General features: G+C 39.6%; 1 protein-coding gene and 1 pseudogene across 1 annotated transcript in view; both read right to left on the reverse strand.

Annotated features, from left to right (window-relative positions):
* LOC107575319 (gastrula zinc finger protein XlCGF57.1-like) overlaps window positions 1–21,561 on the reverse strand; it is a 23,641-nt gene extending 2,080 nt beyond the window's left edge. The window contains exons 1-2 of the mRNA XM_016261717.1: window positions 21,550–21,561; window positions 7,205–9,341 (exon numbers count right to left, since the gene is read on the reverse strand). Coding sequence (XP_016117203.1) covers window positions 7,205–9,153 — 1,949 coding nt within the window. The 5' untranslated portion in view covers window positions 9,154–9,341; window positions 21,550–21,561. The remainder of the gene's footprint in view (window positions 1–7,204; window positions 9,342–21,549) is intronic.
* On the reverse strand, window positions 17,459–18,736 carry LOC107575318 (zinc finger BED domain-containing protein 4-like; annotated as a pseudogene).
* Window positions 21,562–22,491: the final 930 nt, after the last annotated feature.

The following is a 22,491-nucleotide window of genomic DNA, read 5'->3' on the forward strand; positions in this document are numbered from 1 at the left end:
TTTATACACCCTCTGGTGACCGAGCGAGCTGATGCTCCATGCCTCTGAGACTAGGCATGACTGCTTCCTTTGGAGCACAAGAGCACAAAAAATCCTTCCAGTGCAATAAAGGTGTTGCATAGCCAAATATTCCATTGACATCAACCCATGTAATCTTGGCCTCCAAGAGACTGATAGCCTATCGATCCTCCTTAGATTGGGTAGCTTTTTTTCTCACATCGGTACGGCAAGACATCTATCTGCCAGAGCCTTTCGACATCCCTCCTCAACTGTAGTTCAGCAGGGCTGAGGGACAAGAAGAGGCAATGTTGAGCTGTTAGCTGATCTTTCAAGAGTCTTACAGGTCCCTGCAATGTCCACCTGAACCTTGTCTGAATAGCTGCAGGTCCTCCAGAGGGGCCTAGATGAACAGGTGATATGGGAGTAATGAGGTGAGTATTGTCAGCTCCGATTAGCAGCAGTGGGCGTACTCCCTCAAAGGACTGCAGGGGAAAGTTCTTCAGGTGCTGATACTTATCCAGAATACTCAGAGGGTAAGAATGGTCTGCAAGGCAGAGGCGTTGGGCAGTGAAGGAAGCTGAGATTCTGAATACCTTCTGTGGCTGGGTTACTGGAGATATCTGGAAGAAGACTGCGGCTCCAGTCAAAGTTTGTACATCCTGGCGGATAGTTGTATCAGCAGGATTCGGAATGGAGCCAGTGGAGCACAACAGTGGGGTTAGTTCAGTAGGTGATCTTGTCCGAATTCAGAGTGAGCTCATTTGCAAGATACTTTGCCAAATGTACACCTAAAAAGGGGCGCAGAGCTCAAATTTCGGTATTGACTGTTGCTTTCGCGGGGCCACTCTGGATCGGGCTAAAAGAAAGCTGTTGCACGATCACCTTGGCTCTGGTCGTATATGGAAGGATGACCCCAAGAGGGACATACTGACTTGCCAGCACCCAGCAGATGCTCCTCATCATCAAGGCAATATATGTGACAGGTCTATGTTTGAACCCTAGCTGGTCAGACTCGCAGTGCCAGCTCAGACCCAAGGTTGACTCTCATGGGTCGGCTTTATCTTGGGGAAAAACAACTTATATGATATTACTGGCCCATTGTCGGATGTTGAAACCACCAAAGGATAAGAGGGTGCATAACTTATCCACTAACTGACATGCTTTTTGTACAGAGGGTAAACTTTGTAGACAGTTGTCCATGCAGAAGCATTTATCCACTGAGAAACTGTGCAGAGCCACGTGCCGCTGGAGGGTGAAGGTGGCACAGCAGGGGCTGCACGTAGTCCCGAAGGGGAGGACTTGCCATTCATAATTATCTGGAGGGTCATCTCATCGCAGGTCATGCTATAGGAAACGTAGAAGTGGTCAGTATTCAGGCAGTAGCAGGACCTGATGAAAACATCTCACATATATCCCCACTTATGGCTACACAATGCTCCCTGAACCGCAGGAGGAGACCATGGAGAGAGGGGCTTAGAACTGGACCAGGTAGCAAGGAGTCATTAAGATTCAGCCCCTCATATTCGAAGGAATAGTTAAACACTAGGCAATTTTTACCATTGTGAGTGATCATATTGTGTGGAAAATACCAGTTCTCTCCTGTGGCTCCCTGTCCCTCATTTAGCAGTTTGATGGCAGCACCAGTCAACTCCAGCTTCTTTATTTCATATTTATACACCTCTGCCTTCTCTGGTGACCGAGCGAGCTGATGCTCCATGCCTCTGAGACTAGGCATGACTGCTTCCTTTGGAGCACAAAAGAGGGGGAAATCCTTCCAGTGCAATAAAGGTGTTGCATAGCCAAATATTCCATTGACATCAACCCATGTAATCTTGGCCTCCAAGAGACTGATAGCCTCTCGATCCTCCTTAGATCGGGTAGCTTTCTTCTCACATCGGTACGACAAGACATCGATCTGCCAGAGCCTTTCGACATTCCTCCTCAACTGTAGTTCAGCAGGGCTGAGGGACAAGAAGAGGCAATGTTGAGCTGTTAGCTGATCTTTCAAGAGTCTTACAGGTCCCTGCAATGTCCACCTGAACCTTGTCTGAATAGCTGCAGGTCCTCCAGAGGGGCCTAGATGAACAGGTGATATGGGAGTAATGAGGTGAGTATTGTCAGCTCCGATTAGCAGCAGTGGGTGTACTCCCTCAAAGAACTGCAGGGGAAAGTTCTTCAGGTGCTGATACTTCTCCGGGATACTCTGAGGGTAAGAACAGTCTGCAAGGCAGAGGTGTTGGGCAGTGAAGGAAGCTGAGATTCTGAATACCTTCTGTGGCTGAGTTACTGGATATATCTGGAAGAAGACTGCGGCTCCAGTCAAAGTTTGTACATCCTGGCGGATAGTACGCAGGGCTTTTCCTCTGGACCATGGATTCCAAGATCTGTGATCTGCTGTTTATTAAAGGACTTGAAGGTATGGCATTGACTGAGGTAATGGTCGGTTTTGTCACATTATGGACAGAAAGCTTTGGCTTGTGCTTTGAGGACCTGGTTAGGTGACCTGAACTACTTAGAGAAATAGGAGCTGGTCCAGGTGGTGGTTTGGCAGGGCCCTCATCTGATCCATGAAGTATGGTAGCTGAATGCTCTCCCTCGGTCCGTTTGCTTAGCAGCCTCTACACATGCGAACCGCACCTCAATTCAGCCTGACCTTCATGGCCCAGAGTCTGCAGCATACCGACAAGGGATCTAATTTGCCAAGCGAACTGGTTACACTTTATTTCGATAGTCCACTTTAGACATTCTACTAACTATAAGTAACTTAGTAACTACATGTCAACTACATGTCAACTAATTCTCATTAATTTGCAACTACATGTCTACTAACTCTCAGAGTAGACTGTTAGGGTAGGTTTAGGGTTAGTAGAATAAGTTGGCAGAAAGTGTTAGAAGATATTAAGCAGATAGTCTACTAATACTCTACTAACTGCTAGTTGACATGTAGTTGCAAAGTTACTTACTGTTAATAGAATGTCTAAAGTGGACTATCGAAATAAAGTGTTATGTGAGCTTGTCAAAGGCTTGTCAAAGAATGTCGGGAGCATATATCACTTTAGTTATCCTTCAGAGGGCTAGTTTGTAAGATTGGCCAAATCTCTCAATCAGAGCTGTCATGGTATCACTATAAGGGAAAGTTGAGTTAAGATAGGAGTCGGCTACTAGATGGGCTTCATCTAACCTCAGATGATCCATCAATATCTGATAGCGGAAGAGCTCAGTAGCATCAGGAGGTAAAAGGTTCTCAAGAGCAATCTTTAGTCTAGTGAACTCACAAGGGTCCCCTGTGAGTCTGGACTGGTCGGGTAGGACCGCGATAGGTGCTCTCTCTCTCTCATCTGAATGCCAGGTAGAAGCTCTGTGCGTAGGTGTCAGATACCCAGGTCTCCTTGACTTGTAGCTTTTATGAGGGTGAGGCCGGTGGACAGCTCTAACAGGCTTAAATGTCTGCTCTGGATACCAGCTTGAATCATGGGTATAGTTACTGTAGTCAGTAGGTGGCAGAGCTAATCTGCAGGAAGTTGGTCAGACAGATTCATCTGGATAGTTAGCAGGAATGGAATCAGGGTAATTAAGAGGCTGAACTGACAGGGTGACTTCCCATTTGCCTGGCAGTTCCGTCTGTATGTGGTCTCTCATCAATTGAAGCTCACTGAGCATCTTACCCAAGAAATCCACCTGGTCAACTGCAATGACTGCCTGGTGGTAGATGAGTGAGGAAGTGGCATTGGAAGAGACTCAGAGCGCACCAGAGGTTGAGAAGGCTTGCCTGAGGTGTTAACGACAGTTTGTGGAGATGATTGAAACTCCCAAGGCGGGTGAAATGGTGAAAACTGAGCAGGTTGAGTAGAGGGCAAGGCAGCTCTAGACAGTGAAGGTACTCTCACCTGCTGTCTTTCATAGAAATGCTCTCCGTCAAAGGCAGCCGGGGACCACTCATTGACCACGTGCCATGAATACTGACTCACAGGACTGGAAACTCTGTCAGATGGGGAAGGAGAAATTCTGGCAGCATCTGTTGTGCCACCTCTCCATGACTCTTCTGCAGCAGATCGAAGGACCAATTTTGTTAAAGAGCCCCTTACAAAAAATTACTGCAGTTTTTAAAAAAGTATTATTGCAGTTTTTGTTACTTGTAGAAAAATGCAGTTTTTTGTACACGAAAAACCTGCATTACTGCCGTGTTACTGCAATATATCTGAAGTACTATTGAAATACAACTGCAGTAGAGCTGTAGTATTACTAACAAACAACTGCAATAGAACCGCAGTTTTACTGCAATACAGCTGAAGTAGTACTACAATTATACTGCAATAAAACTGCAGTAGTACTGCAATATATAATACAACTGAAGTACAATTCAATACAACCGAAGTGCAATACTAATAAAATGCTGTACAGTAACACTGAAATGCAACCAGAATATTCAGAATAACAAGTTTTATTTGCACACATCTGCAATATAATAAATTAAGGTACAAAACAACAGTGAATGTCTCAAACAGCAATGCAACCAAAAATAATTTTACTTTTATTTAAACTTAAAATAACAGGCTGAGAGTTACACTAAATGTACTCAGTGTTTATTTACAAATCATGCACATTTCTTCCCTCATTATTCAGGCAGGTTTAATTTTTTGAAGAGCTTATCCTCATCGTTCCACTGGGTTCTTATGACTGCCTTTATCTCAGATGTGGAAACACTATTTTGGATGTAGTCTGGAAAAACAAACAAACAAAAAAGGTAGCTCTTTAGAATATGGTTTCTTACTTACTGCATAACTAATAATGAATTATTGAAGAACTAACAGGTAGTTTATTCATTAACACTTAATTCACTACTGTTAACGACCAAGGAATATGTGTTAATGAATTATTTATTGAAACATTCAAATCAAACAATTTGTTCAAAACGGCTGATTCAATTAGAAACTAAACAAGTGAGTCCATCTGAATGGACCATTGAATCACTGGTTCACTCGATTTTGATTCTCGATTCTATTTATTTTATTTCAATTGATTCAGGCAGCTCAGTGGTTTTAGTTTTACTAGATCTCAGTGAAGCATTTGATACCATTGATCACAATATTCTTGTCTCTCATCTAGAAAAGATAGTGGGAATTCGGGGTATGACACTTGAGTGGTTCATATTCTTTCTTTCTAATAGGACGTTTTAAGTCCATTTTGGTCAACATTACTCTAAAATGGCCCCATTGTCTAGTGGAGTTCCACAAGGATCCATTCTCGGCCCAGTCTTGTTTTCATTATATATCTTACCCTTAGGTTCTATATTTCATAAGCATGGAGTATCTTTTCATTGTTACGCAGATGCCACTCAAGTATATCTACCTTTGCAGAAACAGGATAAAAGCTCATTTGAGTCACTTTTGAGTTGTTTAAAATTAAGTTAAATCTTGGATGTCACAAAATTATCTGAATTTGAATTAAAGCAAAACTGAAATAATCTGGTTCGGGGCTCCTGACGCCCAATACTCTTTTGACTTGGGCAATTTAGCTCCCTTCTGTAAATCTGTGGTGAAGAACCTTGGTGTCCAATTTGATAATTCTTTGAAATTTGATAAACAGATCAACTCTTGTTTCGTCTATGTAAGATCAATAGCAAAGGTTAAACAGTTTCTGCCCTCTAGTGATTTTGAAAGGATTATTCATGCTTTTATTTTTGTAAGACTGGAATACTGTAACTCACTGAATGTGGGTATGAGCCAAGTATTGTTAAATCGTCTTCAATTGGTTTAAAAATGCGGCTGCTAGGCTTTTAACAGGTACTCACTTAAATCGGTGTTACAAGCTGTTTTTTATGTCACTTCAGTGGTTGCCAGTGCAGTATAGAATTGATTTGTTGATAGTATAGATTTTCAGTATAGATTCAGTATAATCTCAGTATAGATTGATCAATTGAATTGATCGTATATACAAACCACCCAGGTCTCTGAGATCAGCAAATCAAATTATCCTAGACATTCCAAGGACTAGATTAAAATTGAGTGGTGAACAGGCATTTGCTGTAGCAGCTCCGAAGCGCTGGAATAAGCTACCTCTACATCTCAGACTGGCTCCGTCATTAGGTTATTTTAAACGAAAATTGAAAGTGCATTTACTTGAATTAGCGTTTGGTTCTGCAGACTAATTAGCAAGAGGCTTTTTTTATAACATTTGCTGTTGTTGGTCATTGTTTGTCTGAAAGTTAATACTGTCATTTTTATTTAGAGAGTGTACAGCACATTGGTCAATGTTACATTGTTTTAATTGTGCTTAATAAATAAATAAACAGAAAAAAACAGATTTGTTCAAAAACTGATTTATTCAAGGAATGAAACACCATGTTCCTATGCACTGTAAAACATAAAATAAAATAGATATTCAGAAAAGTACATTCCTTGTGCAATGAATATAAAAACAAAAACTCATACATGGGAATTTTTTATTTCATTGCTTGAATTATAAGGGCATTCTAACTGCATTCTAATAGACTTAATCGTGCAGTGAATGCATTTGGACTTTGCAACAAACAAACAAAAATCCGTCTTGTTCAAAGTCGGTGACATACTTGATAATGTCAGCTCTCGTATCGTCTCTCAGTCCCTCACAGTCAGACATACAGTACAATAACATTATGTCAGGGGAATGTCTTTAAATTCTAATCGAGGAAAAGCCATACCATCTGTTGTCTTCTTTTTTTTTAATTCAAAAGTTGCGCTTGAATCCTTTTGTGGGAAAAATGACGAAAACTTGCTTCAGCTGTGCGCAGCTTCATACAGTACCAAGTTTTGATTGGCCAATTGCCGTTATTTAGTTTTCTAAATTAGTATTTTAACATTTCATTTGCATGATAAGTTTTACATAATACACATTATTAATCTAAAGGGGATGATCAGGGGAATGCCATCCCCCGCATTCCCCCTCAATTCGAGCCCTGGGTATCGTTAAGATTTTAACGGTATTACAATTCTTACGATACTGCACATCAGTTCAGTTCTTTAATGGTATTATTTTTTTCATGAAAAAAGGGCCCATTAAATACCGTGTTCTGGTACCCATCCCTTCTTACAAGAGAAACACAGAAGAGTCAAAACAACAGTGAAGAAAAATAAGAAAGCACAATAATAAAATGTTTTTACAGTTATTTGGGGAGGAACTCCATCTTTAATTTGAGCAGAATTTCAGCTGAATCTTGAATACTTACTGTGAATGTTTTTTTGTATGTCTGTGTAGAGCAGATGAATTATTGAAACACTTCCCACATGCAGTGCAGTGATACGGTTTCTCTCCAGTGTGGATCCTCTCGTGTCTTTTCAGATTTGATGAATGACTGAATCTCTTGTTGCAGTGTGAACACTTATAAGGTTTTTCTCCAGTGTGGATCCTCTCGTGTCTTTTCAGATTTGATGAATGACTGAATCTCTTGTTGCAGTGTGAACACTTATAAGGTTTTTCTCCAGTGTGGATCCTCTCATGCTGTTTTAAACACTTCACTGAAGTAAAAGTCTTTTCACACTGAAAGCACACGTACTCTCTCACAGCTGTATGTATTTTCTGATGTTCTTTCAATGTTGAAAAACGTGTAAAACTCTTTCCACACAAATAACATGAATGTGGCTTCTCCTTTGTATGAACTCTCAGGTGTGTCTTCAGTTCAGAAGCCCTCAAAAATGTTTTGCTGCATTGATCACATGTGTACGGTTTCTCTCCAGTGTGGATCCTCTCATGCTGTTTTAAACACTTCACTGAAGTAAAAGTCTTTTCACACTGAAAGCACACGTACTCTCTCACAGCTGTATGTATTTTCTGATGTTCTTTCAATGTTGAAAAACGTGTAAAACTCTTTCCACACAAATAACATGAATGTGGCTTCTCCTTTGTATGAACTCTCAGGTGTGTCTTCAGTTCAGAAGCCCTCAAAAATGTTTTGCTGCATTGATCACATGTGTACGGTTTCTCTCCGGTGTGGATATTCATGTGTTTCTTAAGGTGTAATGATTGTCTGAAACTCTTCCCGCACTGATCACAAGTGTACGGTTTCTCTCCAGTATGAACTCTCATGTGAAGCTCAAGACTATATTTGCTAATCAAACTCTTTCCACATTGATTACATGTGTGCAGTTTCTCACCAGTATGAACTCTCATGTGAAGCTCAAGACTATATTTGCTAACCAAACTCTTTCCACATTGAATACATGTGTACAGTTTCTCTCCTGCATGAATTCTCATATGTGTCATAAGGATTCCTTTCCGTGCAAAATTCTTCCCGCACTGATCACAAGTGTACGGTTTCTCTCCAGTATGAACTCTCATGTGACGCTCAAGACTATATTTGCATTTCAAACTCTTTCCACATTGATTACATGTGTACAGTTTCTCTCCTGTATGAATTCTCATATGTGTCATAAGGATTCCTTTCCGTGAAAAATTCTTCCCGCACTGATTACATGTGTACGGTTTCTCTCCAGTGTGGATCCTCTCATGTGTTTTCAGATGTGTTGACTGACTGAATCTCTTGTCACAGTGTGAACACGTATAAGGTTTCTCTCCAGTGTGAATCCTCTCATGTGTTTTCAGATGTGTTGACTGATTGAATCTCTTGTCACAGTGTGAACACTTATAAGGTTTCTCTCCAGTGTGGATGTTCATGTGTTCGTTAAGGTTTGCTAAGTATGCAAAACTATTTCCACATTGATTACATGTGTACAGTTTTTCTCCTGTATGAATTCTCATATGTGTCATAAGGATTCCTTTCCGTGAAAAATTCTTCCCGCACTTATCACATGTGTACGGTTTCTCTCCAGTGTGGATCCTCTCATGTGTTTTCAGATGTGTTGACTGATTGAATCTCTTGTCACAGTGTGAACTCTTATAAGGTTTCTCTCCAGTTTGGATGTTCATGTGTTCGTTAAGGTTTGCTAAGTATGCAAAACTATTTCCACATTGATTACATGTGTACAGTTTTTCTCCTGTATGAATTCTCATATGTGTCATAAGGATTCCTTTCCGTGAAAAATTCTTCCCGCACTTATCACATGTGTACGGTTTCTCTCCAGTGTGGTCTACCTTGTGTGTTTTCAGATGTGTTGACTGACTGAATCTCTTGTCACAGTGTGAACACTTACAAGGTTTCTCTCCAGTGTGGATGTTCATGTGTTTCTTTAGGCTTAATGATTGTGTGAAACTCTTCTCGCACTGATCACAAGATATTTTGGCTCCTCTTTTCTTTAAATCTTTATGTTTGGTTTGAGAGCAACTCAAAGGTTTTTCTCCAGTTTTGACATGATCTTTCTCCTCATCTTCACTCAATTCTTCGTTCTCCTCACTTTCTTCAATAAACTCTAAAATAAAAGCAAAAACAGTTCATTTGTCAGTAACTTCAAAAACAACCAAACAAAAACAGAAATGTGAAAGTACATACAAGTCAACCCTGGTGTAACAGTGTGAAGACAATTTTTATTCAAAATTGTGTTCCTTTTGATGCAATTTTATACATTTTACCTCCCTGAAACTTTTCATGAATGAGGTACATTGATCTTCAAAATATAATTTTTAAAACTTTATAGACACAAATCACGTTTCTATAAGGAGAACTATTAAAATATGTTTGATCAACTACATAATTATCTAACATACATATTGTTGAAAATAGTGTCCCTTATTATTTGCTGCTCCATCTATATTAACCTAAATCATTGTCGAGATGGGTATTTTGTCATAATATAATGTGTACAGTGGCTACGGAAAGTATTCAGACCCCCTTAAATTTTTCACTCTTTGTTATATTGCAGCCATTTGCTAAAATCATTTAAGTTAATTTTTTTCCCTCATTAATGTATACACAGCACCCCATATTGACAGAAAAACACAGAATTGTTGACATTTTTGCAGATTTATTAAAAAAGAAAAACTGAAATATCACATGGTCCTAAGTATTCAGACCCTTTGCTGTGACACTCATATATTTAACTCAGGTGCTGTCCATTTCTTCTGATCATCCTTGAGATGGTTCTACACCTTCATTTGAGTCCAGCTGTGTTTGATTATACTGATTGGACTTGATTAGGAAAGCCACACACCTGTCTATATAAGACCTTACAGCTCACAGTGCATGTCAGAGCAAATGAGAATCATGAGGTCAAAATAACTGCCGTCTGGGCTCAGAGACAGAATTGTGGCAAAGCACAGATCTGGCCAAGGTTACAAAAAAAATTCTGCTGCACTTAAGGTTCCCAAGAGCACAGTGGCGCTTGCTTAATTATGAACAAATTATAAACTTATACTCTGTTATGGTTAAATTTTGCAATTAATCTGCGGGTCACATGCGTGCCGAACCGTGGGGTTTGGTCCATACTGATCACGGATCAACTACGATCCGTTTAACCATATTATAGTACAGTACCAGTCAAAAGTTTGGACACTTTCCCATTCGTGTGTCCAAACATTTGACCGGTACTATATATAGAATACAGTATATACATAAACAGAACATATACATAAACACATATTTTTTGCAATGATCACTCAAATGTGGTGATCAAACACTTGACGTGACAGAGATACGTAATGGAGGCAGGGCATTTAACAATTTAATAATAAACTTTATTATCCAAAATGAGTCTGACATCAGTGCACTGAACAGTAAAGTTGAAGTTTAATCATCTTTAATTCAATTCAAATTCCATTCAACTTTATTCCGTTGAAGTTTATTTCACTTCAGAACATTCATTCACAGATTTGCGCTACTGTCTTCACACACAGATGAAACTTACTAGAAGTGTGAAGTGTGACATAATATACCTCTGTAAATAAATAGAATATAAATTCACATCTTGCGCACTTTAATGCCCTTTGAATGTAACGTGTACGTTCCCTTGGAACTGGAATCATGGCGGAATTTCATGTGAAGTCCACTTCCCGGGGCATTAACGGTCAAATAAGACAACGCTTGAATGCTGTATCAGTGCACTGAACAGTAAAGTTGAAGTTTAATCATCTTTAATTCAATTCAAATTCCATTCAACTTTATTCCGTTGAAGTTTATTTCACTTCAGAACATTCATTCACAGATTTGCGCTACTGTCTTCACACACAGATGAAACTTACTAGAAGTGTGAAGTGTGACATAATATACCTCTGTAAATAAATAGAATATAAATTCACATCTTGCGCACTTTAATGCCCTTTGAATGTAACGTGTACCTTCCTTGGAACTGAAATCATGGCGGAATTTCATGTGAAGTCCACTTCGCAGGGTGCTTACGGTCGAATAAGACAACACTTGAATGCTGCTGCCTGAACAAGAGACCTCCTTACTAATGTGAAAGTGTTGACTGGTGTCACTATCTCGCGAACGCGTCAGCGGATCTCCACCAAATTCAGGGGATCCCTTCAACTTGAGGAGCCCTCTCGAATGCCACCCTCCTTGTGTCAGTAGCCCCCCAGAATCGCTAGATCAGTCAACGCCGGACCACAAATTGAACCACCCGTAACTCCCGAACCCCGGGGGCTATCGACGTGGGCGGTGGTCTCATTCAAAAGAGGGCCTCTAGACGTACACTCGATTCATGTTCGAAAGGGTTCCTCCAGCTGAAGGGATCCCCCGAATTTGATGCGAATTCGCTGCGCCGTTATGGAGATATGGCCGTTCAAATTTTCAATGGTTTTCCATAGATTTAAGCTTCAAAGCATTTCATCCAGGTCGCCAGTAGCAAACAATGGAGCGTGCTCTGCTGGACAAACTAAGTAATTACACCATTTCAAGCATTTTATCTACATCATATGTTATGTAAAAAAAATAATGGCGGCATATGCACGATACAAATATATCGGCGACAGGCTCATATCGGCAAAATGATATATCGGTCGGGCTCTATTGTTAAGGATACACACAATGAATAAAACAAAGAGGCAGTGGTGTTTGATGTCATTTTTTTATTGTAATGTGTGTATACGTTGCATGAACCATACGTTTGTGGCTATTAATATGTTTAAATGAAACAGAAAAGAGGCAGTGCCTTTGATATCATATTTCGTCTTACTGTAAATAAACATATAGTAAGGATTATAGGAGAAGCCAAGGCGAGCTGACTGACGTTATCAAGTATGCTGCTGTTCCATTTGCAGAATTACCGAACTGTCATCCTCCCGTCCCCAAGAGTTCACACTCTCAAGTCGAACTTGCAAAGTCCAAACTACCAAGCATGCAAGTCTGAACTTTGCGTACTTGTATTGAAAAACAGTTAACATCCCTTTAAAGGCACAATATGTATGATTTTTTTATTAAAATATCCAAAATTCACTACAACAGTGTTATATATTTTGCTGACTTGTGTCTTACATTATCCCAAATGTTTCGAAGAATGTTTAAATCCAGAGAAATAAGCAATTTTATCTAGTGACACGGACCGTGTCCATAGTGTCATTGTGTCAACTGCCAATGATGTCATAACCCCTCGATTTCCGGTTTTATTTTGTAGAAAACATATGGAAACACCAAAGATGCTTTAATATGTTGTGCGTTTTGTTAGACCGGTGACGACCGCACAGAGTAGCATTATAACAGAACTTTCAAATGTATCTATTATGATAAAACAGCGCTGATTTTTTCCCCCACATACGCACGACCAGAAGGAGAGGAAGCGGTCGACTGTGGCAAATTTAAAGCTCCGCAGCTTTCAAGCCGTGTGTCACGCTCGTTCAGCGAACTTGTTTCGCTTCGACGGCTTTCAGCCTCACCCTGCTTCATTCTACTACATTAATAAATCATTAGCTCATCCATGAACATGACTTCTGCCCGAGACCCGTCGGATTGCTTCGGCTGTAGGGATGAAGACTACAACTCCCATGATTCCACACTCAGTAACGGCGTCATCAAACTGCGCCTTTGTCTCTTTGTTTGTAAAAATTACATATTGTGCCTTTAGAACAAGTCATTTCACTCGACGGCCATCTTTAAAATGCCTCCCGGGAATGCAAGTGCAGCTCCCATCTCTTTGAATGAGGAAACATCAAATTCTCCAAAACTGTTCACCAAGCTTACAATTAAATTTCATATTTGAAATCACCAATGAAATCTTACAACAGCTGCCTCATAATTGTTGTTTCTTATGCTGAAATAGCGATAAAAGGGCTTATTTGTCAGGCTAGAGCAGCCAATACGCATGCGCAGTCATGAGCGCGAGTTTGTGAATGCTGCCTGTTTCTATAGGAACCGGAGCTTCTAACAGCAGCTGTGCAGTGATGCGATGACTTTACTAATCAACGATTGGCTTTTACATTTAGTAGGCGGGGCTTATTCGCCATATTGGCCGTTGCATTTTCTCCCATTCATAAGTATTCAAAAGGGTCTGGCTGCAACTTGGCGCTTGCACTCTCAGACACTTGCACTTCCGCTAGCGACGTCACTTGCAGTCTTTTTTATTTTTTACTATTTATTGATTACTTTTTGTTTGAATCTCTCAACATTTTACAACAGTATAGCCAGGTGGTGAAGACAAGAAAAAATAAAATTACGAAGTCACTTGCAATCGCCACTTGCACTCTCTGATACCTGCGACGTCCCTTGCAATCGACACAAATCGTGCGTGTTGCCAATGGAGACAAGACGCTGTGGTGGTGATTAAATGATTAAAACTAATTTAGTACCGTAACCTACAGGGTCCTGCAAGAAAAAGAAAAGACCCGCAAATCCGTCGCCACAGAACAGCAGAATATGAACGTAATGCGCAAAGTCTCTTGTTGCGCGTTTTCCTCCTGTAGAAAAACATAAGCGATCGGTCATCCAAAACTCAAACACTTCAGTTCCGAAGGTAAGTTAAAATAAAGAGTACAACTTTACAATCTGTATCCTGTCTCATGTAATCGCTCGATCAGTGTTTCAGCCACGCAAAGACGTCAATATAACGGCTTGTAAACAATGTCACATAACGTCACATTTACCAGAGTAAGAAACATATTCGGTGACCAAGAACACATTAGTCAGATAGAAAAATAAACTGTAGAGAGGGGCATGTTGCTTAATATATGCATCATATAACATTTTCATTATGATTGTTACTGCTCTTCAGTGTTTAATTTATGTTTGAATAAATCCATCAAGTTTTATGACAGCCACCATTTAAATGTTTATAGCCTATAAAAAAACGAATTGAAGTAGAAATATTATTATATAATTGTAACTTTATTTTAAAAACTTTATTAAGTGTAATTTTAGCACAAGTGTATAGTCTACAAATCAGTTTTAACCTTCAATATTATAGTAATGTAGCTAGTACAACTGACTCTTATGTATATTTTACAGCATTAGTTAAGAGATTTTTTTTTCCATGAGAAAATTTGGCAAAAATGAGCCCCACCGATATGGGCCCGATACCGATATTTGGGGGTTTAAAAAAGGCCGATACCGATATATCGGCCAATATTCTTTGTGTATATTATAGTACAGTACCAGTCAAACGTTTGGACACTTTCCCATTTGTGTGTCCAAACATTTGACTGGTACTATATATAGAATACAGTATATACATAAACAGAATATATATATATATAGTTGTAACACACGTGGTTTGAATATTTATTTTACCAAAGTAAAATTAAAATTCTGGCTTAAGTAAATTTTGTATCTCCGTTTTTATTATTCATTTAAAATTAGACAAATCTGCTATTATTTTAATCTCCAATCTGTTATTTATCAGTTCCGATCGTTTTTTAATGATTTGATTACTAGCAGAAGACACTAACCAGTTTTAAATTCCAGTTGCGCAGATGGGGCACACTGTAACACTGCGTTACAATGTGCTATTCTATGACATTAGCGATGTAATTTACACTATTTACTTTAATTAATTTAAACGAGAAACAGGTGAATAAAGACTGACAGTCAATGTTTAATGTTTAGAAATTATGGAATTTCATGTGAAGTCCACTTCGCAGAGCACTAACGGTCGAATAAGACAACGCTTGAATGCTGCCTGAACAAGAAACCTCCTTACTGAAGGGAAAGTGTTGACTGGTTTCACTATCTCGCGAACTCGCTGGCGGATCTCCACCAAATTCGGGGGATCCCTTCAGCTCGAGGAGCCCTCTCGAACGCCACCCTCCGCGCGTCGGTAGCCTCCCGGGATCGCTAGATCGGTTGGTGCCGGACCGCGAATTTAACCATATGTAACTCCCGAACCCAGGGGGCTATCGACGCTCATTCGAAAGAGGGCCTCTAGACGTACACTCGATTCGCATTCCAGAGGGTTCCTCGAGCTGAAGGGATCCCCCAAATTTGGTGCGGAATCGCCGCGCCGTAACGGAGATATGGCCGTTCAAAGTTTCAATGGTTTTTTCATAGACTTAAGCTTTAAAGCATTTCATCCAGGTAGCCAGTAGCAAACAATGGAGCGCGCTCTGCTGGAAAAACTAAGTAATTACACCATTTCAAGCATTTTATCTGCATTATATGTTCTGTAAAAAAAATGTCATATCGGCGGCATATTCGCCGATACCAATATATCGGCAACAGGCTCATATCGGCCGATAATATCGACAAAACGATATATCGGTCGGGCTCTAATACAAAATAATCGATATTGAATCGAATCGAAAGCTTGTGAATGCTTGTTAATTGTAAATTTTTGTCAAAACCCAGCCCCAATTAGCAAGTAACTAGCATGTTGATAGCATGATTAGCAAGTTACTAGCATGTCGCTAGCATGTTTCTAACATGATTAGCATGCTACTAGCATGTTGTTAGTACGTTTATAGCATGATTAGCAGGTAGCTAGGATAGATAGATAGATAGATATATAGATGAGTTTGAATGGATTATAAATCGTACATAGAAGGGAAGTCTGATTGAGTCTAATGGGCTTCAGTGTGTTTAGATTTTAATTTTGACAGTTGGAGTTTGAATAGTCCTGGCTCATTTGAACATTCCGTCAATGTAAGTCTATGGGACCTCTCCTAATGCTTTATCTCGCCATACTTTGATGTAGATACCTGCACTCCCGCGGGAGTAGTGCTGGGCGGTATGACCAAAAATTGATATCACGGTATTTTTCAAAATTATACCGGTTTCACGGTACATGACAGTATTTTTTTTCATGCATGACCGGGTGTTAACCATATTTTCTACTGATTGAAAGAGGAAATACTGCAGTATATAGACTTGCCCTATTTTATTGTCATGATGAGTGGTTATTGTCAATAAATACCACACTAAATAGTGACTAAACATGACACCTTTTAATACGTTAACCAGGAGTCACTCATTTATAAACATGGCATCGTCTGATAAAATCAACATGCATCTACACTAAAGAGTGGCTATGCGGTTGTTTTGGCTATATTACTTTTTTGTCTCATGCAGCGCACTGCCTGTGTCTGAGTAACAAACTAAAGACAACAACAAACAAAATATTGCATGTGATATTAACAGAAGGGCTACGCTCATATTTATAATTCCAAACAATCAGTAAGCGACAGGTGCTAGGAAACGCTGTTTTGTACTCATTTATTGACGAGTTGGTTGCGGTGCGGCCAACTGAATGCGCTGCTTCTCTGCCGCTCACTGCACAGAACAGACGCCAAGAGAGGTGACACTTCTCTGGGAAAGTCAGACCTCGCGTTCATGGGACAGCACTGGCAAAATCTTCCAATTGAACCATAGCTAAGGTTTATACAAAAAAGTCGCTGGGTTTGTCAGTATAAATATTCTATGGAAAATAAAGCAGCTGAAAGGGTCTGAAAGTTGCTAAATCTAGTGCTAAAGTAGAGCTGATGGCAGGGGGCGGTGGATATTTGTGGCGGTAAATGTGGATATTGTGGATAAGTTCTTCTGTGTCATCACGTTCTATTAGTTCTACAGCTTCAGTTTCGGAACTTTCACGCTTAGTAACTAGGGGTCGACCGATATGTGTTTTTCAGGGCCGATGCCGATTATTACAGACTACGTAGACCGATAACCGATATTTTGAACCGATATATATGCCTGGTACAAAAAATGTAAATTGATGTCAAAATTAATAATAACAAGGGCTCTGACAAAAACTTTCTTTAAATGCTTTTAAACATATCTTTAATTCTGAGAATTGTTAATAATAATATTAAATAAACATTAATATTAATAATAATAACAACATAAAAAACACCCAGCAGCATTCTGTAAACATTTTGTAAAACTTAAAGAAGTAAACAACAACAAGCAACAAATTAACTTAATGGAAAATAAATGTAATAGCTCCCTGAAGTTTTATAAGCTAATAAAATGGGTAACAATTAGTAGTCCCAATCCAGCAGCACCAGGTTGTGGTGCAGGAAGCAGAGCTGCTCGGCATGCTCTCCAGTGAGCTTGCTTCTTCTCTTGTCATAAATTGCAGACACTTCACTGAAGACTTGCTCACTAGGGACTGATGAGGGTGGTGAGCAAAGAAATTTTCTTGCTTCTTTGGCAAGTAGCTTGAAGCGCCCTTCATTCTGTTTCCACCACTGGAGTGACCTTGTTTAGTGTAGAGGCAGAGGAGAATGCATGACTCTTATAACGTGGATCCAAAAGACATGCCAGAACCACAGTTTTTGAGTCTTCAAGTTTGGCGAATCGTTTGATTAGGCTCTCCCTCATTACCTCCCTGAACGTTCTGATGCCTTGTGTTGATGGCCCTTCAGCTTCAAGTAGCATTGGGAATGATACTGGACGCAGATGAATTACTGTAGCTCACCTCTAGTGTCACTTCCTCAATGGGGATGAGTGTTTCAACCAAATTGGATACAATGTCCCACTGGTGAGCAGCTGGACATGTAAAACCGCCGTGTTCCCGCAGAGTAGATGTTAAGAGCACGCTTTTGTTCCAGTGCCCTTTGCAGCATGTGGTGTTGAGTTCCACCTTGTTGGGACTGCCTGGATTAAGTTGTGCTCTGGTAGGCCAAGGTCCCTTTGGATGTTTCGCAGACGCTGCTTGGCCAAGATGGAATGTTGGAAGTGAGTGACATGGCAATTTTAGCATGGCAATCACATCTATTACAGCTCTTTGGCTGGCCAACCCATCATTTACCACCAGCTGCAATGAATGTGCTGTGGAGCTAAGGTCTGGAATATCGGCAAGCCTCAAGCCCTTCACCATGTCTGCGCCATTGTCTCGCAGGACAAGAACTACACGGTCTTTGGTAATTTTCCATTTCTCCAGCATGTGCAGGAATGTGTCTTTGATATATTCCCCAGTATGGGATCCGTGCATTACTCTTGTATTTAAAACAACCTGCCTTCTGTTCCATTCATTGTCAATGTAATGGCACGTTAGGCTCATCATTGACTCTGCTGATCCTGACCAGCAATCTGTTGTAAAGGAGAGTGAGAAGCCAGCACTCTCTGGCTGGATCAGGGTTTTTATCTTGCTTACAAACCTTTCGTAGATTTCTGGCAGCTTCTCAGTATGGTAATACTTCTCACTTTTTAGTGCATATCGTGGTTCTGCCACATCCATGAGTCGCTTAAAGCCAACGTCAGAGACCATAGTGAATGGTTGGTTGTCAGCAATTATAATTTCTGTGATAAGTTTGTCTATTTGTTTTGATCTGTCATCCAGATTTATCCATTTTTTTGTTTCTGAAACATGTCATGTATTGTAGGCTGGCATGTGGATGTTGCCCCCTGCTCAGATTCAGGTTCGCTTGTTTGTGCAGATTTATACAAGTCATGGTGATGAATCCTAAGATGAGACCACAGGTTTGAAGTACTGGCACTTTTTGCCATTGTACCACTCATACTGACAACATCTCTACATGTTTTGCACACTGCCTTCCCTGATGTTGGTTGAGTGTAGTACTCACACACTGCCCTTCCCCTGTACATCCATCTACAATAAGGGTACAATAAAGAGAGTTAAAAGTGGGGCCACTGTATGCTTCATGATTAAGCATATGAATACTGTACTACAGTTAAACATCTTGGGTAAATACGTATTTGGCTTCAAAAATGTACATGTTAGAAATGTATGTGTAATAGCATAACCTCTAATAATTCCTCAATTCTTTTCTGATGACTAAAACATAGCCTACAATAGTAGAGGTGACTATTCAATTCATCATCTAATGCACATCAATAGATTAACTTAAAAAAGCACAATGTATAAAATAAGTGTAAATAATTTAATTGTCTTCATAGCTCCATTGTAGAAGTTGTTAACAAGACCGCAACTTTTTTCATGAAACTATAACACTAATAGCCTATTATAGGCACACTTAATTCAATAGCCTATTAAAATTTCTCAATTTTTGTCATCCTAATCTTGGTTTATGTGACACTAGAAATTTATGTTAGTTTTAATTTACAGTACAGTGCAAATTAAGGCATAACACATTAATTTATCTTTTAATCAAATCAGAGTTAAAAGCTTTATTTTTTGGCAAACAAAGGAGTTTAAAATTAAAACATGGAAGAAATAGCGTATTATGTGATTATTCTCAACAAAAGTTGTAATAATTGTTGTAGTAGTATTACGTATATTCTACTGCACCGCAGTAATATATTCGGCTATACCGGACTTATATTTTGACGGGTTGCCATGAGGACCTTTTAAGTTTCTCTAGCCTATGTATATGATATGACGCTAGTTTTACTCAAATTAAATGGTCAAATGCTCATGAAGTGACTCTGAGAGCAGTTCTAGGGATGCTGTTCATGTATTTATGTCATCACTTAGTGAGAAGGCAGATATTGAAAACACCGCGAGCGTCACCCGCTCTTCAGTATGTGTAGTACACAAAACCGCACGTCTGCGTCATTCATTAACAGAGACACGCAGAACATGCAGGATTCATATTTAAATAGTATTTTTGCGAGATTCGATTTAAGTGTACTGACCTACTTTTGATTCATTTATCCAAACGTTGACAAATTCCCTGACATTCCGCGTTATACAGTAAATTCCATATGACTGCATTCCGCGATTCTGTCCGCGTTTTCCGCATTGCGGAAATCATAGATAATATTGAGGTGTTTTGCAACTTCAATGTAGTGGATTGTGATTTATTGCAACTTCAGCAACGTCTGCTGCTGTCTTACCTTTGAGAGACAACTGATGCGTGATCACTGACGCAGCTCCAGTTAGCAAGCGCTTTCTGTGTGAGAGTGCCTTCAGTCTTCCGCGTTGATTGGTCAGACTCATGACTCCCAACAAATCAGGTGGGCGGAGATTGCTCTAGGTCACAGAGTGTTGAGCTCCGACAGGCTGCATTGGAGCCAAATAGCGCGTTTCAAAATGTAATAATTTAATCGACAAATCGGTTTTGAAAATGAACGATACCGATAATCATAAAAATGCTTAATATCGGCACCAATAATCGGCAAGGCCAATAATCGGTCGACCCCTATTCGTAACACATACAGCTGTTCCCTCACCACAGTGCAACAGTGAAAAGGGACCCCTTTCAAAATGGTCGCATTCCGAACATTGTTTAAGCGACATACACCGGTATTGCGGTATTTAAAAAATTCATTTCATAACAAAAATAAACACGGTATGAACCGGGACAACTCTTGATGGGCGAGTGCGGGTGGGAAGAGACTCGTGTGTGTGCGGGATGAGGGAGAATAAAATGATTCGCGGGACTCCCGCAAAATAGAAATGACCTAAACATAAAGTGTCTAAAACATATAAATTGTTATTTAGCTGTTTTGCACAAAAGCAAAAAGAACAACTAATATTAACATTAAAATGATTGACAAGTGCAAGCTAGGCATAGTTTCTATTTATAACATGCTTTTCTGTTAAAAATAACATTGGTTTGTGAATGTTGATGCTTAGTCTAAATAACAAATATGTTATGGCGAGTGTTTATGCTGGGATGTTGTGGAGCTTAGGAGATGTTACAGAACCATTTCATGTAAATTTCTTCATGTACTGAAAAAAATCTATATAGATTACTTTTATGTGGACTTTTGCGGGCGGGAGCGGGACCAGATAAGATATTTCTGCGGGAGCGGGCGGGCGCGGAAAAAAAATCCATCTCATAAAAAGGTCTCTACTTTGATGTCTACACCAATCGATCTTCAAGTCGAACGCAGCTCTTTACTCTTGCATGTAACGTGACCAAATCGCAGCCTCTGCGATTGAAAAATTGCATTTTTTCATATTGCCATATTATCGCAAATACAATTAATTGTTCAGCCCTAATATGAACAAATAAGCCTGTGAAAATATATCTGCATTAACATTTTTTATTCCAAAAATTTTATTTAATTTACTTTTATTTATTTTCTGAAAGATCAAAAGGTATAAATACAGGTTTATTTTCACACCCTTCTTTAATCATATTTTCTTAGGGTGCCAAAATAATTCTGACCATGTATCTCTCTCTCTCTAAAACAGCTGCTTTATGTGTAACATCATAAATAATAATTAGCATGTTGCAAAACTGACAACAACAGCTGAGTGGAAGAATTTATGCAAGAATTCATTACAAAAAGATTTCTAGGCATTCCTTTTCTTTTATTTTACACCTGATGTTCGTTCCATCTTTTATAGGCAAACAGTCATTAAAGATTAATGAAGAATGAACACCAACCTCCATGATCCTGTTTTATTCTCCGGGTTTCTGGTTCCTCGTGTTTTATTCTCCGGGGTTCTGGTTCCTCGTGTTTTATTCTCCGGGGTTCTGGTTCCTCGTGTTTTATTCTCCGGGGTTCTGGTTCCTCGTGTTTTATTCTCCGGGGTTCTGGTTCCTCGTGTTTTATTCTCCGGGGTTCTGGTTCCTCGTGTTTTATTCTCCGGGGTTCTGGTTCCTCGTGTTTTATTCTCCGGGGTTCTGGTTCCTCGTGTTTTATTCTCCGGGGTTCTGGTTCCTCGTGTTTTATTCTCCGGGGTTCTGGTTCCTCGTGTTTTATTCTCCAGGGTTCTGCTTCACTCGTGTTCTCCTCACTCTCCTCTTTAACAAACAGCATCTTCACAACAGTATCTCAGTTCAGATGATACTCCTCCAGATATCCCTGCTTGCTTCAAAACTTAATCACGACTATGAGGGTGAGAATATTACAGGCATTTAACGTTACTGACCTGATTCAAAAACTGTATTTTTATATTTATATTTACAACAACTTTTGTAACATATTGTATTAAAAAAAACACGATAACAAAACGGAGCGCGGTGAAACCGGGTGAAACTGATCTTCTTCCTCTGTGGTTTAATGGTGTTTGGCAAACAAAGGCATGTATTTAGCGCCACCCGCTGGACTGGAGTGTAAAGCGGCGAGAGGAGGAAAACAACACGGGTAAAATTACTTAGTGCGTTTATAAGGTGCGCTTTTTTAACATTTAAAATGACTTAGAATCATAGACTGGCGTGGTATTTGATCAGCATTAACAGTCTTCGTGTGTGAGGATTAGAGGAGAAAAACGAGCGAATTTATTAGTCAAATATTTCATTGAAAATCACTCAAAGTTACAGCATGTAAATATGGAGATTAAGATCAATGAAAACACATGATAATGATAAGATGTAGAGTGCAAG

This window comes from Sinocyclocheilus grahami, unplaced genomic scaffold (assembly GCF_001515645.1).
Source record: "Sinocyclocheilus grahami isolate Dianchi unplaced genomic scaffold, SAMN03320097.WGS_v1.1 scaffold2566.1, whole genome shotgun sequence".
Classification (NCBI taxonomy): Eukaryota; Metazoa; Chordata; class Actinopteri; order Cypriniformes; family Cyprinidae; genus Sinocyclocheilus; species Sinocyclocheilus grahami.